At 44.0% G+C, this 16,841-nt stretch overlaps 1 protein-coding gene across 1 annotated transcript; it reads right to left on the reverse strand.

Annotated features, from left to right (window-relative positions):
• Positions 1 to 350: 350 nt before the first annotated feature.
• Positions 351 to 2,027, reverse strand: LOC308089070 (dnaJ homolog subfamily C member 21-like; the record flags this gene model as incomplete). Its single annotated transcript, XM_080433643.1, has 1 exon — positions 351 to 2,027. One exon carries the CDS (start codon positions 2,025 to 2,027, stop codon positions 351 to 353), a length of 1,677 nt encoding a protein of 558 aa, XP_080289769.1.
• Between the last annotated feature and the right edge of the window lie 14,814 nt (positions 2,028 to 16,841).

A 16,841-nucleotide genomic window follows, 5' to 3' on the forward strand; every position in this document is an offset into this window, starting at 1 on the left:
ATGGCCAAGATAATGATGGTGTGCACAGTATGGGGAACACCTGGGAGGTTCACAGAAGAGGTGAACATCCCAGTTGGAGGAGGGAGTGACTCTAGGAAAACGACAGTCACTTACTTACCACTCGCATACATTTCTGAATTAATGGAAATATTTAACATTTTGTAGCATATATTGTGTAGCATATATTGTTGTTTCGCAGTCAGTTATTTACATTCTGTTACAATAGTATTCAATTCAAAACGTATTCAAATCCCATTCTCAACATCTTCAGGTACGTTTTCCGTCACTTCCTGCCTCAGTGCAATGTCACAGTGATCATGTTGCTTCCTTAACTCAGCTTAGAGGAGGCGCTAGCTGTTCTGTTTTTTCTTGCTCTTGGAGCTGTGTGAGGAGCCAGAGACGGCCAGGGCATGGCCGCTGGTCTTTAGGTGGTCAAAAAGTTTGTTCCTTGAGGGAAACTCATTGTCACACGTCACACAGCGCAGACTTCCTTCCTTCTGAGATGGCAGCTCTCCTCCTGCGTGACTCTTGGCATTCTGCTCTCCGCCTGCGTGACTCTTGACATTCTGCTCTCCTTCTGCGTGACTCTTGACATTCTTGTTGTCTTTCGCTGCTCTCCTCTTTCCCTTTGTCTTCCCTGAAGTGCTTTTTGCCTCTGCCTGTGGGCCGTCTCCCTGCTTCTCCAGCTCTGCAGGGCTTGACTGCCTCTCTGAGACATTTTCATTGCTGCCTGTCCGTGTTGGAGGAGGGCTGTCTTGACATTTCTCAGAGTCATCATGAGCAGGAATAGGCTCTGGCACTGGCTTCTCTTCATCATGCTCCGCTTCCTCTGGTGAACTACGTGCTGCTTGCTGCCGTCTCTTTTTCTCCTTTTTGGACAGCTTCTGTCTGGGTTTGTCTTCCTCCTCGTCCTCATCATCTTCGCCTCTTCCCTGTTTCTCTTCAGAGTCCAAGTCAAGTGAGGCATCTTCTTCCTCAAGCTGCTGTCGCAGCAACGCCACCATCTCTCTGTGTTTTTTATTATTTTCGTGGCTCTTCATGGCTTTATCTGATTTGAAGATTTTGTCACATGCTGGGCAGTAGAGTTCATCATTTCCATTCGACAGCTCTGCATCTCCTTCCTCTTGGTCCGTCTTGTCCACTGCATCCATATGCTGTTTTTCTCCTGCACTCTCTGATGCATCTCCAAACTCCTCGTCACACTGAGCCTCAATCCTCTGTAAGTTTTCCTCCAGCTCAGACCAGGCCGCCCTGTTCTCCTCCTTATACTCCTCTACCAGCTTGGCCTGGCTGAGTTTCTGCTGGCGCCGCAGGTCCTCCATCATCCTTATCTTCTCTGCATTCTGCTCCTTCACTAGACGCATGTGGGCCTCTATTCTGTGGTCGTGCTTGCGCACAAAGGCCACCAGCTTCCGCACCAGCTCACCGTGCTCCCTTTGAGCTTTGTCCCTGATCTTCTTGTTGTCCTTCTCCATGGCCCTCCTCTCCCAGTGGTTTGAGGCCTGTCGCGTGTCATACTTCTCCTTCCAGGCAAAGTTCTTGCGAGTGCAGAAGCTCTGCCAATAGCCATAAAACAAGCGCACTACCGTATCATAGTCACTTTGAGAAACCCCGAAGGAAGGAAACTCATCCTCCTCAACCTCTACCTTGCTGTGTTCCATCTCCTCCCTGACAATGGACTTAAACAGATTTCTGTAGACTGTGTAAAAGCCCTTCTTGTTGTCTCCATAGCCAAAGTAACAGCTTACAGTAAAGTACGGGTCCAGGTCAATGCTGTCATCTTCATACTCTCCGTCCACTCCACCTTTCAGAAGTGAATCTCGGTGGTTGTCATACCACGCTCTTTCCTGTGGATCACTGAGGACCTCGTAAGCTGCCTGAATCAGCTTAAAATGTTCCGCTGCCTCCTCAACATTGTCCAGATTTTTATCTGGGTGCCATTTCAAGGCCATTTTCCGATAGACTTTTTTGAGGTCGTCATCATCCGTGTCTCGCGTCACACCCAACACCTCATAATGACACCTCATTGCGGGTTCGATGGCGACTGTGTGAGATGAGAACTTAAAATTTGCATGTAGGTAGTAGCTAGATAGCTGGTACGTAATTATCAACACGATGACAGCAGCACATATGTCAAACATAGGTAGGCCAATCGACGATGTCTACCGAGAGACAAAAAAGCCAGAGATTCAGTACCTACTGTCAAAGTGCAGTATCGTCAGAGTGCCGTACCCGATATAAGAGTACTTGGAGGCCATTCTATGACATCAGACATCGATGATGTCAGTACTATGACATCAGTGGGGCATATCTAGTGCAGTCTCTTTCATCAGAGTACTCGGAGGCCAGTCTGGAACCGTGCAGGACTCCATATTTGGGACGGTTGACCCCGTCAATATGAACCAAAAGTCTGTCATGCTTCAGCCAAGGTTTGAGTAGAAGGCTTTTAGTGCTCAACAGCAAAGGACAGTGTATAAAAGATTATTTTTTTTACCTGGGCAAATAAGACACTGGAACACTCATTAAATCTGCATATTTATTGCAGGCGTGACCTTTCCTCAGAGGAAAACGCGAGTTGACCAAGCGCCAGGCATTTTACACCTATCGCATGTTGATGGATGTTGATGGATGACATGATTTACAATTCTAAGCCTTTTGGTACTGGGCACTCACTCAGCTAGCGCCCTCGCTCGGGCGTGCTTCACGGGTGGCACAGGAGTAAAGTACCTGTCCACCACATTGGAGTAAATCCACCGCGGTGCATCCGGCTGGGCGGAGCGTCTACGAACACAATTGGCTTGTGTTCGGGTAAGGGGAGCCGGGCGGAATATTTGACACTACACGTACCCTTATGGGCTGGGGGGTGGCACCTGTCATCAGGGAAGAGTAGGACGGAGGGTGCTCCTCACTGGCAGGTGAGCTAGTAGGGTACAACAGCAGTGGCAAGCAGTGGGCGTAATGAATTGGCAGAACGACTACATTTGGGAGAAAAGGGGCAGTTGCCGTAGATTAGGACTGATAAGTTAGAAGTTTCATGCTTTAGAAAGTAGGAGAAAAACAACATGGACAGTCTTGGGGGAGGTTGTATTATTTCCAGGTGCTGCTGTGCTGCACAATAATTTACACAATGCAGCTTTAAAAATGTATTTGAAAAGGTGTACATATACTTTATGTATGCTGTTAGCTTAAGGGCTTGATAAACTTTGTTGCACACGGTAGCCAAATCCTGCTTTAGGGGAATCAGGCATGTACAGTGTACATGTACAGTACATGTACATGAATAGACAGACAGACGAATGGAGCGAGGAGATTAGGGAGAGAATGATGCAGGGTGGAGTGAGTATACAGTAGCTCGTCCCTAATACAATATCCACTGTGATAATGTTGGCCTATTAGTGAACCTGTTAGCAGCTAGCATGTTATGGACGAATAGATGGATGGATGGAGCAATGGAGGGCAGATAGATGAGTGAATGTGAGTTGTTCTAATGGGATTGCTATGATAATATGATCCTATTAGTGAGCCTGTGGGTGAGACGCGAGCATCATCCAACCTGAATTACAATGAATTTACTGTGTGTGTGTGTGTGTGTGTGTGTGTGTGTGTGTGTGTGTGTGTGTGTGTGTGTGTGTGTGTGTGTGTGTGTGTGTGTGTGTGTGTGTGTGTGTGTGTGTGTACACACCTGGGGTCTTTCTCATCATCTTGTGAACAAAGTAAACAACAGGATGCAAGGTTCTCGTTGTGATATCCTGCCACCTTATTTAGATACCTGCTTGTGTGCGTGTGTGTGTGAGAGAGAGCGTGCGTGCATGCGTGCATGACTTAATGTTTGTGTGTGTCTGTGTATGTGAGCATATTTCATAATCGTCTAGTTATATATTAATGTAGTTGGTATGAACTGGTACATAGTTGGTATGAACTTGGTCACATACTGTATACACTTGGTAAAGTATGCAAATGGTTGCCAATAGCCTACGTGTGCAGTGTGCGCATATGTATGTGTGTAGTTATGAATGTGTGTGTATACAGAATGCTTATGCACTGTTACTGTATTTGTGTGTGCACAGGTGTTTGTCTGTTGGTATGTACCCAGTATGTGTGTACAGTATATAACTACAGTACACAGAAGTGTGTGTGTGTGTGTGTGTGTGTGTGTGTGTGTGTGTTTGTGTGTATTTCTGCCTTAATTTGATGTCTAAATAAGTGGTTCCCACCCCTGGGGGTTTCCCTGGCGATATATCACTGCGGCAACAATGGAGCTGTCGATGCGGTCATCACCGGAGACCGCCCGCTTGCTCGCTCATGCACAGCCTCCTGGGATACCTGGTCGCGACTAACAACACATAGACGCTAAATGATGCGTGCTCGCACGCACGCACGTACGCACGCACACCCATACAGAGTTACACCTTGACCGTGACCTGCTCTTTAATTTTTCTTTTACTTTTTTTCAATTCTGCATACTTTCACTCTCTCGTCTCTCCTTTGCCTTTTCTTCATTTTCTTGCTTTTCTTTCTCTCTCTCTCTCTCCCTCCCATTCTTTGTCTCTCTGTTCTCTTGCAATGAGGTGACAGGTTCGGGGTAAATTGGTTTATCACAAAGTGTCCAAAACAAGCACAAAGGCTCGTTGCGAGGACCTTGGAGAGACCCAGCTCAAGAAATAACGAGATAAAAACAGAGTGAGGGGGGGGGGGGGGGGGGGGGTTAAAGAAAAACATACGAACAGAGTAAGAGAATGGAAAGAAAATTTAGAAGAACCTACATAGAGAGCGAGAGAGAAAGTGGGATCAATAGATCCCGAAGAAGAGAGAGAGAGAGAGAGAGAGAGAAGAGAGAGAGAGGAGAGAGAGAGCTGTTGCAGCATCACACACCTGAAAACCTTCAAGAGGGTGTCTTGAGTTTACATTGATTTAACTTGAATACAAACAGTCTAAACGGTGTTAGATTGAGTGGAAACGCTCGCACTGCATAAAGTGACCCATTCTTGAGAGTGTTTAATCTTCGTTGCAGTGTTTACCAAAGCTAATCAAGAAGAGCAAAATGGACCAATGATCACAATCTCAACAGGTTACAGTTTCACACAGAATTGGATAAACAAACCACATGAACTGATATTCTGATATTCTGGGGTGAAGAGATTTGGTGTAGAGGGAAAATGTGCTGACCGGTCCGCTATACATGACCATGATCGGCATGCATATATGGGACTAACCGACTTCAAACTCTGAAACTCACAGGGGAGTGTGGTTCCCTGCATTGAGTCGGTCAGATAGGCTGTTGACCAGAACCGCCGATCCGACCGATGAGCACATATATAGGCCCATTTTGAGATCCGGTTGTCCGAAACCGCTGTTCCAACCGATATGCCCATACAGTATAGGCCCATTTTGAGATCCGGTTGTCCAAAACCGCCGATCAGCACAATATGCCCATATATGGGGCCCATAAAATGTCCATTAAAGGGACACAGACAGGCAGAAGGGATCCAAAAAATATCGATAAAACAGCAAATCCACATAATGGAGTAGCCTCGGAAACCCATGCCTTTTTTTTTTGTTACAAAAGAAAAAAAGTCTGGGGGAACCATGCAGGAACGGTGGTTTCGGAGTGGGAGTGAACCTTGTTAACTCCTAACCAATCAGAGTGCAGAGGGGCGTCGCTCTAAATTTGGTGATGTCAGCGTGTTCCGTGCACAGGCCGGGGAGGGAAGGGGAGGCGGGGACATAGATTGGTGAAGCAATAGGAAGCGGCGCTGGAATCCAACCGCCTGGGTTTGGATCCGCCCTTCAAGACCATCGATAGGGCTCGCTCTTTCAGGCTACATATGGAGTGCCCTGATGTCATCAATATGCCCAACTCTCTTGAGTCTGTTAGCCCACAGGTTTTCAAATTTGGGGCCGTCAGTTTGAGCCAGGGGGGGGGCGATTAGAAAGAAGATGGTCGGGGATCGCAATAGGGGGACCGCAGCCTGAGGCTATGGCTATTTTTTTCCATGCTTGGCATGGAAAATTTGGGAACCCCTGTAGCCAATATAATACACACTTTTAATAGACTTTCTTTCCTTTTCTTTATTTTTCAACCACAAGAGACTCATACATTTTCCTCAAAGCAGGCTATTGTTGTACTATGTATATCACATTATAGAGAGGGATACAGAACGCTCTTCACCTTTTAATTTGGAATCTCTTCCTGATTAGTACTTAAACAAGCTAATTAAGTTGGCAATCAATCATCGTTAGCTTAGGTTCGATGCCCAGCGCTAATTACCTCTGTGACAAATACATCTTACTCTCCTCTCTCTCACACAGACAGACAGACACAGTAATAATAAAAAGACAATAGGACACAATGATACACAGACCGACGGATAGACCAAGATATACAGTATATATACTTTTATAGGGATAATAATAATCAGACAGATCGGCAGATAGAAAAACCGTCATCCATGAAATAATAATAATTCACTTGGACTTGTGGTAAACATCCTATCGCAGACCTGCGTCCACGAACTACATAGCGTTCCAAATTTAACATCGACTCAATCATCATTAGTGGAGGTCAGGCACTCAGTGTTAATTATTTCTCTGACAGAGATGTCTTTACTTCTCTCTCTCTCTCTCTCTCTCTCTTTCTCTCTCTCTCATCCAGGGTTCAATTTGTAAAAAAAAGAGGTAAGTATATTCTTTTTCGTATGCCAGAAGCACAGACAAAATTGCTGATCTACAAGCTTACACCGTGTGGTATAGGAATCCAGGATGAATGGGGTTAACATACATTTTTATAATTAAATTGTGTTATTATCAAACATAAATATCAAAAACATCAGACGGTCTGTATTTCCCAAAATTAAATAAATGTATTTAATTCAGTCTGACCAGAAGCAGGGATAAAACCTATCCCCACTGGCCATGCAAATGAATGAGAGCGGGGAGGATATCAAAAGCAGAGGCATGGATCCCACCCCCTCCATCTCTCCAGCCAAATCGACCCTGCACGCTCTCATCCACCAAATACAGATAATCCCCCCCCCCCCCCCCCCCATCTCATCTCCGACAGGCCTTACAATCAATTACCACACACCGGGAAATCAATTAAGTGGCCTCTCAAACCAGATATTAATATGAGGCTGATAAACGCTAGGCCGTCACACACACACACAAGGAAGGTCGGGCCGAGGATGCCATTCATTTGAGGAGACTTTAATGTGCATGATTGCGGAGGTGTAATTATGAGATGCAAAGTAGCTTTGTTTCTTTAATTCCCATCTGCGGGCGGGTCTGTGTGTGCGCGTGTGCGTGCATACATACTTATGTAAGTACGCATGCATACATACACATTATGTACATACAAGCTGGCACAAGAATCGTATATACAGTAGGTGCATGTGTGCGTGTATACAAGAGAACTCAACTCATTGTTAGTTGAGCCTTGAAGCGATGCAAAACCCATGTTTGTTTGTGTACATGTATGAATGTATGTCACCTGGTGGCACAGATTAAATCAGCAAAAAACTCACAAAGTTTTTTGATTTTATATTTTGTTTTCCAAAAATAGCAGATCTAGACAAGACAAAATGTGATTTTTTTGTGTGCAGTGCAGTGGTGGAAAAAGTGGTGGAAAAAGTACTCAAAATGTTTTACTTAAGTATCAATACTGCAATGTAGAAGTACTCTGTTACAAATAGAAGTCCGGAATTCGAAATTGACTACTTAAAGTACCAAAAGTAAAAGTACTAAAATGTTAGCAGATCTACTTGTAGATCGGCTATTTTCAAATAGCCTAGGTTTAAAATAGGGCTAAAGTGGTTAATGTATGTTTTATAATGTATTAATTGATAATTGCAAAGTAACTAGTAACTAAAGTTTTCAAATAATTGTAGTGGAGTAAATGTACAATATTTGCCTCTGAGATGTAGTGGAGTAGAAGTAAAAGTACAGAACATTTGAAATACTCCAGTAAAGTAGAAGTACCTCAAAATTTTACTTAAGTACAGTACTTGAGTAAATGTATTTAGTTACTTTAAATCACTGCAAAACATACCATCAAGTAATTCGCTCAAGGCCACGTCAGCAGCAGGCTTGTGTCGCATCCAAGAAACAGTGGCGGGGCGATGGAAGGAAAATGAGTAAATGACAGAGGAGAAGAAAGGAGAGAAGGGGACAGAGAGAGAGAAAGAGAGAGAGAGAGAGCCATTGCCCAATGATTGACTGTCCCCGAGAGACACCGAGAGGGAATGAAAGACACAAATTGACAGTAAAAAGAACGAGGAGACAGACTGTGCGATAGCAGTGTAAATCTGTGTTGTGGACGACAGCGCAGCACATGGAGAGATGACCTTGGTCATATAGTTTAAGACCTGTCTGCGAAACGAGCTAGCTAGCAGCTATCAAAACCATCTGTCTCCACACTGTCTGTCTCTCTTCCTTTGTCTCTACTATCTCACCCGCTCAGTCAGTGTTTGTCTTGTTTTCCTGTTCCTGTCCCACTCTTACTGTTCTCTCAGTCTCTCTATCACAGGGGTTCCCAAATACCCATATCCCCTGGCTGCGGATAAATGGCTGATGAAAATTGCAAAAATAGCCGATCTACAAGCTCACAACGCAATAATGACATGGCCAAAATAGAGACGCCAGGTTTGAAGTGGTTATAACTGGCACAATCATCTCTTATTTCGTGTGTGTGTGTGTGTGTGTGTGCGCGCGCGCGCCTGACGTATTATCAATGTTAAGCAATGTTAATTGGGTGTTATCTGTGATTAATGGCATTGTTTAATTGACATTTTCCACACAGATCTGCTACAGCTATTTTCCACAAGAGGATGTCACATTATTAATGAATGCACCTCACTGTCATTCAGATTCATTGTGCGTTGTATATATGATGAACAGCAAACTCTGTCATAACACAACACCCATTACTTATCTTATACAGCACTTTGTCTCTGATGAGTGATAGAGCTTAATTACGCTGTATCTGCTCTATCTACTTCCCCCGAAGTGACACTAGCAGAGTGGATAGTCTCATCCCTGTCATATGTTTCTGTTCTGAGACAGACAGTTGGAGCATTGCAATTGCCGATTTCCGTACAATGGAGCATAAATTAAGCATAAGAGAAAGACAGTTGTAAAACGGAGAGGGACAGTAATAGGAGAGGCAGTAGTAAAGCTGAGAGGGGAGACGATGTAGGAGAGACAGACAGTAGGAGAGCTGAGAAGGGAGACGATGTAGGAGAGACAGACAGTAGGAAAGCTGAGAAGGGAGACGGTGTAGGAGAGACAGACAGTATACCGAATAACGTGGCAGGATTACGTGTGTTCAGTGAGTTCGGCAGGAAGGAGACAAACATCTACCACTTGAACCCCATATGGTTGAGCGTCCCTCAGGGCATCCCTCAGGGCTCTGTACTAGAGTGTATGTTCTGTTATTGTGGGGAAAGCTTTCGCAGAAAATAGCCGATCGACAAGCTCACAACGCGTGGTTAACCACTGTCAAGTCCACACAGACCCTTCTCACATTTGGCACAATGCTGTGGAATCTACATAACTTGAATCTTTTCCAGACACTCTGAGTGGATTTCATGACATATTTTTTACTGACATATCTTTCAATTTAGGCATTTAGCAGACGCTCTTATCAAGAGCGACTTCCAAAGTGCAAAATCAGAGTGACATGAACCCTAGTCAATCAACAAGGGTAGCCTAACATCCAATATCAAAAATGTAATTGTTGCAATACCTATGGGGAGATATTCACAAACTGTCACCTTGCAACATGTCTGCACCCAACGGTTCCCATTTCCAACATGTTCAGCTCTCATCCACAGAGACTTACAACTAGTAAGAGTTTAAACGTCTACATGAATGCTATTGAGTGAAATTCCCGGAGCCCTTTGCAGCCCCCAGTGTGGACTGGCTTAGGGAACACTGGTGTAATAGAACCACTTGATATGATAAAAGCTATTACTCTGTCCCATGTAGCAAAAGCCCACATGGCCTGGCTATGGCTACGCTTGGAGAGGAATTGAATGTCTTTCCAATGCTGTCAACCACGCCCGCGTGCGCGTGTGTGTGTGCGTGTGTGCGTGTGCGTGTGTGCGTGCGTGCGTGTGTGTGTGCGTGTGTGTGAGCTTGCATGCACGTATATGCGTCTGAATGCATACGCATCGGGTGCATGTCAGTGCAACCGTGTGCGCACATTTATGCATGTGTAAATGTGAATATGTAAATGGGGTGTGTGTGTGAGAATGTGTGTGTCTACTGTATATAGTGTGCATGTGTACCAGTCTCTATGTGAATGCCTTCTTGTGTGTGTGTGTGGGTTCCTGCGAGCAAGTGCCCGCGCGCGTGTGTCTCCCTGTGTGTGTGCTACACAGAGAGAGAGAGAGGCCAGGATTAATGTCCTCCTGTCACAGAAGCCCAGATGATGAAGTAGTCAAAGCTAAGAAAGACAGAAATGAGAAGTTTAAAAAGAGCTTGTAGACGGAGAACAGAGAACATATTTCTCTCTTTCAGAGGAAAAGCCACCATTCTTAAACCAGGCTCTGTACACGCTGACCTGGAACCAATCAAAAGAGACAGGGCGATGATGTCATTACAAGGCAAAAACCTAACAAACAAATTGGTTGTATAAAACTTCAACATTATTCAGACATCTAGGAAATGGAAAAGAAAGGAAATAATCACATTGCTACAGTAGTACATGTTTCACTCACACTAGGAACTTGTTTTATTTTTATTTATACATTTTTACTGTCCTTAGTTTCATGTAAAGTACTTTAGTACAGTAACTTTGTAAGTGCTGTAGAAAATAAGTTGATTATTATTGGCATGAGAGCTTTCTTATCTGTCTCACACAAGTCCTGAGCCTATACAGTTTGTTTAGGGGGGCAAGCACGCAGTGTGTAGACACCCTTTTGCATTTGTTAGTTTTGTTCTTCTTCTTCCACCGCTCTCACTATCTACACAGTCGGTTTTTATGAAACTCTGCAGTATGGTTGAGGGTCATGAAAAACTACAGAGACATGAAACTCAAGGGTGGCACTATAGCACTCGATTGAAAAATGGAAACTTTGAACAGGTATAACTCTTGAGAAATTTGACCCACAGCCATGAAACTTCATTACAGATGAGATATGCGTTTCCTCATGAGGAACAACTTTGGCTCCTTGACCTATGAGCTCTGCTCTTAAGATCTCCCACCATTTTGAATTATATGAAAAACTGTTCAAATCTCCTCCTGGGATTTTTGAGCAATCTGCATGAAACTCACCACTAAGGTCCGCCCTTTGATTTTCCGCCATTTTGAATACTTTGAAAAACACTTAAATCCGTTCTTCTTGGATTTGATAGCAATCTGCATGAAACGTTGTACATACACTCTAAGGGACCATCTTCTTCTTTTATAGTAAAAGTGGCTTAAGGGAGGATTGGCTGGCCAGCAACGTTGTCACGCTCATGCCACTATGACTCAGCCATAACCATATAAGGAGTTCCCAATGCAGCTACACCCAAATATGGAGTACGATCATATCTTGCATTTTGAGATGTATTGTAGAAACACCACCCAATAGTTTACATTGGGTAGCCTGTAGTGTCTGGTTTAAGAAATGGAACTTGTTCCAGCCTTAGACTCCAGCCTTAGCGAAACGGAAAATTCAGAAAGTAGGTAATTTCATGTGACAACTGAAATGCCCTAAGATAAATGCAAATGTTTTAAATTTATTTTTTTTGCAGATAAACAACAGGAAAGTTAATTAGATTAAATGAGATTGTGCTTTATAGGGGTAAATTACAGCAGCCAACATACTTCAGGGTACATAAAGCTGGAACTTTCCCCTGATGACTTTAGGCACTGCACAGTAAAATCCTCAGTGATAAAGGGGGGTGAAGTGATTTTAGTTTTTTGTTAAAACGTTGAAGCTCTATATTCTGATAGTAATCATTGCTATAGAGTGTTTGTTCAGTAACTGATCTCCCCTTCTCTCCAGCTCTTTAATAAACAGAAAGTACATTTCCAGGTCGGGATACTAATTTTAACCAATCAGGGGAGAGGACTCCACAAAGATCATTTATCAGCTTCAATTTTTTTTATAGTGTTCCACTTCCAATTGCTCATTCTTTTGTTTATTTTGTTTATCATCCTGTATGAGTTCTCTCTCTCCTGATTGGATAAAGACCAGGACCAGACCTGGAAATGTATTCTCTGTTTACTAAAGAGCTGGAGAGATGTGGAGAACCTTATTACTGAACATACACGCTAATACCAATGATTACTATCAGAATATAAAGCTATTTAACACTAAACAAACACTAACGCTTAGCCAAATATGTAACCAAATGGACCCTCTCAGAGTTAAAATCCTGACTGTCCTTCCACTTAGGATTTTAAAGTACAGTACATTCACTCACAATCAACAGTCAGGAAATAGAAATGCAAATCTAAAATGTGCAGATCTTGAATATTAATAGAAAAACCTGAAATCTGCAGACAACGACATCCTAACCCTTATGGGTCAATGTTTATGCTCTCTGCAGTGCGGACTCACGTCATCTCTTGGCCCTTTTGCTCACTATGTGCTGAGTGGTTTATGCAGTACGGACCGAAGCAGAAGGTGACAGAATCTAATTACAACTACCAGGTGTTAGAGAGGCTGTCTTAAGGTCTAACTCACAGCTGGATAATTAGAAAGAGAGCTAGCGATAGCGAGAGAAAGAGAGCGAGAGAGGCCAAGACACAGACAAAGAGAGTGGAGAGAGAGAGGGTTCCGCTGTTTCAGGAAGAGAATCATCCGTCCAGCTGGTTGTCGGGGGAAACTCCAATCAGGACAGCTGAAACCTCCCCGTTTCCTGGTGTGAGCCCATATTAAAACCCCCAGGAATGACCTTAGCTGTCACACACGTGCACGCACGTACACACACACACACACACAACACACGCTCATATGAACACACACACAAGCAACAAAAAAAAGAACACTTGCAAACTGTGGTGCTAATTAAACATTACACCAACTCACACAACCATGCACAGACACACACACGTATGCAGAATGTAGGACAAATGCACAGACACATGCAAACATGTGTACTCCAGAGAGAGCTAAGTATTTATTGTAATTGTCTGCGAGCACATGCAGGCATAAGCAAAGATGATCTCTCTCACACACACACACACACACACACACACACACACACACACACACACAACCACACTCAGGCCTGCAGACACGATCTATGGTGCTAATTAAACTTTATGACAGGTGATGTCACATTCTCACGCCAATTCACAGACAGAAATGGTGCCCACTGTGCAAGCCGGCTGCTAGCCCTCTACCTTTCCCCCTCTCTCTCACTCACACACACACACACACACACACACACACACACACACACACACACACACACACACACACACACACACACACACACACACACACACACACACACAGGCAATCTTTTGAATGACTGCACAGTGCGCACTATTTAACAATTTATATATCTGCACATTATGAACTCTGGTTGACCTCGTCCATATAGCAGATAGTATATTTGTGTAATGTAACTTTATTTATTCATGTGTGTGTATGGACAGAAGTTGGCACCATGTGTGCGTGCGGACATGTGTGTGTGTGTGTGTGTCTGTGTGTGTTTGTGTGTGCATGCCTCCGTATGTGTGTGCGTTTAGAGATGGGCAGGCGTCTACTGGAAGGTGAATGGTTCTTTTATCAAAGCATCTGTCTAGGGATATCTATGGGGTGATGCACCTGCTTGTCTGTTGTCTCTCTCACACAAACATGTATATCGACATATACACACACACACCACGCAGATGCTGCTTGCATACACCTGGATGGATTCATGTTGTTTCAGACGTGTGTGTGTGCGTGCGCACGCTCACATGCGTGCGTGTTTCCATCAGTGTGTTTGTGTGTTTAATAAAGCCCACATACATAGCCGTCAGCTTGCCGTGTTGATTCAGGATCAAGGCCAGAATCTCCAATATCTTCCACCACTTGCTGTCTCCATCTATCTCCATCTCTCCATCTGTCTCTCTCTCTCTCTCATCTCCACCCATCTGCATCTGTGTCCTCTCTGTCTGTAAACAAACATCTGTCCACATCTGTCTGCCCCGTCTCCGTCAAGCGGCTCATTTTCACAGCGTTCACTTGGCAGAAGACCACCACAGCGTCAACATCTATAATGAGTTGTTTATTGAGAGAATGTGAGTGGTGGTGGTGACGCGGGTGGCGAAGGGGTGACCGTTCCCAGAGGCCCTGGAGTGTGTGGTGTGGAGGTTTCTGGGTTGTTATTTAGCTGTGTGAATCTTTTGGTATCCCATGATTTGATTCAATTCCGATTCTTGGCATTTGATTCAAAGTCTATTTTCGATTCAAAACTATTCTAGATTCAAAATTGATTAAAATGTATTTAACACTTGCCAATACATAGACATTGCTCTGAAAACGTATCGCATTTATTCAATTGTTAGGTCTACCTGCTGATCCTCCCAAGAGTTCAAAAACTTTAATCCCTAACCGAGTGGATCAGATTTAGATTTTGGGTGTTAAAGATATCAAAGTGATCCCAATCGTTTTTTTGTTTTGTTTTGAACTACTAAAATTCTAATCTGATCTGGATTACAAGTTTGAACTCTTGGGCCTGGTGACTCCATGTGTATCAGACATGTGGTTGTCTACACCCTCCCATAGACCAACCAGTAGGGGTCACCAGTGACAGGGTTTAGTGTGGTTAGGGGAACTGGGATTTGGCATAACTACATTGGGAGGACGAGGTGTGTGTGTGTGGGGGGGGGGAGGGGTTGGGGTAAACAAACACCATTTCATTTCTAAGATGTCAGGAATAGAGAGATGAGCAGCAAAGTGCTGGCACCGGTCACACATTGTTAGAACACAAACAAAGCCAGCGCAAATGTCAGAAGCCCACAGCTCAGCATTTACTATACAGATTTGAAAATGCCAACGTACAACATTTGACAGCGGTGACAGTGATGTTTTGACTTCTTCCATTGTAGCCCACATCAAATTCGGCTCGGCTGCCAGCATCCAAGTCAGAAGAAGAACAGTTAAACATTTTAACCCTGGTGTCACAATTTTGGGCATGTCATTATAGGTAGGCATTTTCAAAAATAGTGAAAATCAGCGATGCAACACGTTGTGAGCTTTTAGATCAGCTATTTTTGCTGTGAGACACCGTCATGTGGCGAAGCATAGTGCTTCATCAGAGAACCGGAGTTACGAAAGTAACCTCAGGGCTTAAGCGGTTAAGCAATCCCCCCCGGTTGAAAAGACTGGATCACTCTCTAAGACAAAATGAGAGGCTTTATATCTCTCCACAGAAGATGGCGTTCCCCCAAAACCCTTAATCCTCTTCTGTGATGATTGCCAAGAGAGCATCAAAAAAGATCAAAATTCAGATACAAAGACAATTTTGACGAGGAATGCGGCAATGTGAGTAATGAACAGGAAGACGTTAAGTCCACTACCTGGTTCACATCTGTTTCTTTTGCAAGGGCTCTGAACACTGTCTGATGGGAGCTTTTTTTAAAACTTTATATACCCAGGGTAGTAGCTGTGCTCATTTTGCAGCAAGGCCCTGCACATAGGCACACACACATTAAAACCTGACAACTACAGTCTTATACTGTTGGCCACTGAACAGCTCCACTGGAGCAGTTGGGGGTTCAGTGCCTTGCTCAACTTCAACGGTGTTGGGTGAGTGATGGCCATTCACTTCCCCACCCAGATTTGTCCTGCCGGTCCGGGGACTCGAACCCGGAACCTTCCGGCAACAAGTGCGCTCCTCTAACCTTTAGACCACCTTTTTTGGTGAGTGTGCAAAACTGTTGGGTCCCAACTCACCCACACTGCGACCACCAGGGGTCCACCTACTCCAGTGGTACTCAATGTGGGGTCTGAGGTCTCTCTCTCCCCCCCAGCGGTCCTTGAGGGAGTTCCAGAGGGTCTTCAGCTAGATGACTGATAGTTTATCTTCACCATGCATTTCCATGTCCAAATACACAGCTAGAGAATCTTCCACAATGGCTATTGTAGAGTTCACTGTTATCTCTATAACTACAGTACATTAAATGAATAACAGACAATATCGGCGCAAATCATACTGTATCTATATATTTTTTTAAATCTAAAAAAGGTTGATAATCACTGGCCTACTGTAAAGGTTGGGGTCTTTGCCCATTTTTAACCTGAATCCTATTGTGACGTGGATGTGCAAATCTGACATGACACCTCCCTGCTTAACTCTTTGACTGCCAGAGTATTTTCATAAAGTACTCCCCCAGTGCCAGCAATTTTCGTGTTTTTTTATTTTTATATTTTGAATTTCTCTCATGAAAATAATTTAAGGACACATAATGTAAAGACCCAGCACAAATCCGCCACTAGAGCGCAGCACATGACAGCTTTGATCATGTCGTTGGGTCTCTCTCACCCTTCTTCATAGATTAGACAAGGAAAAACATGAAAACGGATGTGACGTCCCCCCCATTGTTTTGATCGGCGAAAATTACGTTGTGATATACGACGGCGATGACTGATCGTCACCCAGACCATAGATTATAGAAGAGAAACTGTCCGTTTGTCCGTCATACCGTGTGAAAGACCGTTTATTTACCTATTTTGGACGAAAATGACTGGGGAAAAGAATCAAAAACCGGAAACGGAATCCAGGTCATGAAACCGGATGCAGATGTCCGTGAAGTAAGTGGAACTCGAGAATAACATTGAATATTAAGCAGCATAGCGCAATCAGAGATTAAACAATGAACGCGCGTCCAGCGCGTCGAGCGCGTCGACGGCCAA

This window comes from Gymnoscopelus braueri, assembly GCF_963280865.1.
Source record: "Gymnoscopelus braueri genome assembly, chromosome: 7".
In the NCBI taxonomy this organism is placed as follows: Eukaryota; Metazoa; Chordata; class Actinopteri; order Myctophiformes; family Myctophidae; genus Gymnoscopelus; species Gymnoscopelus braueri.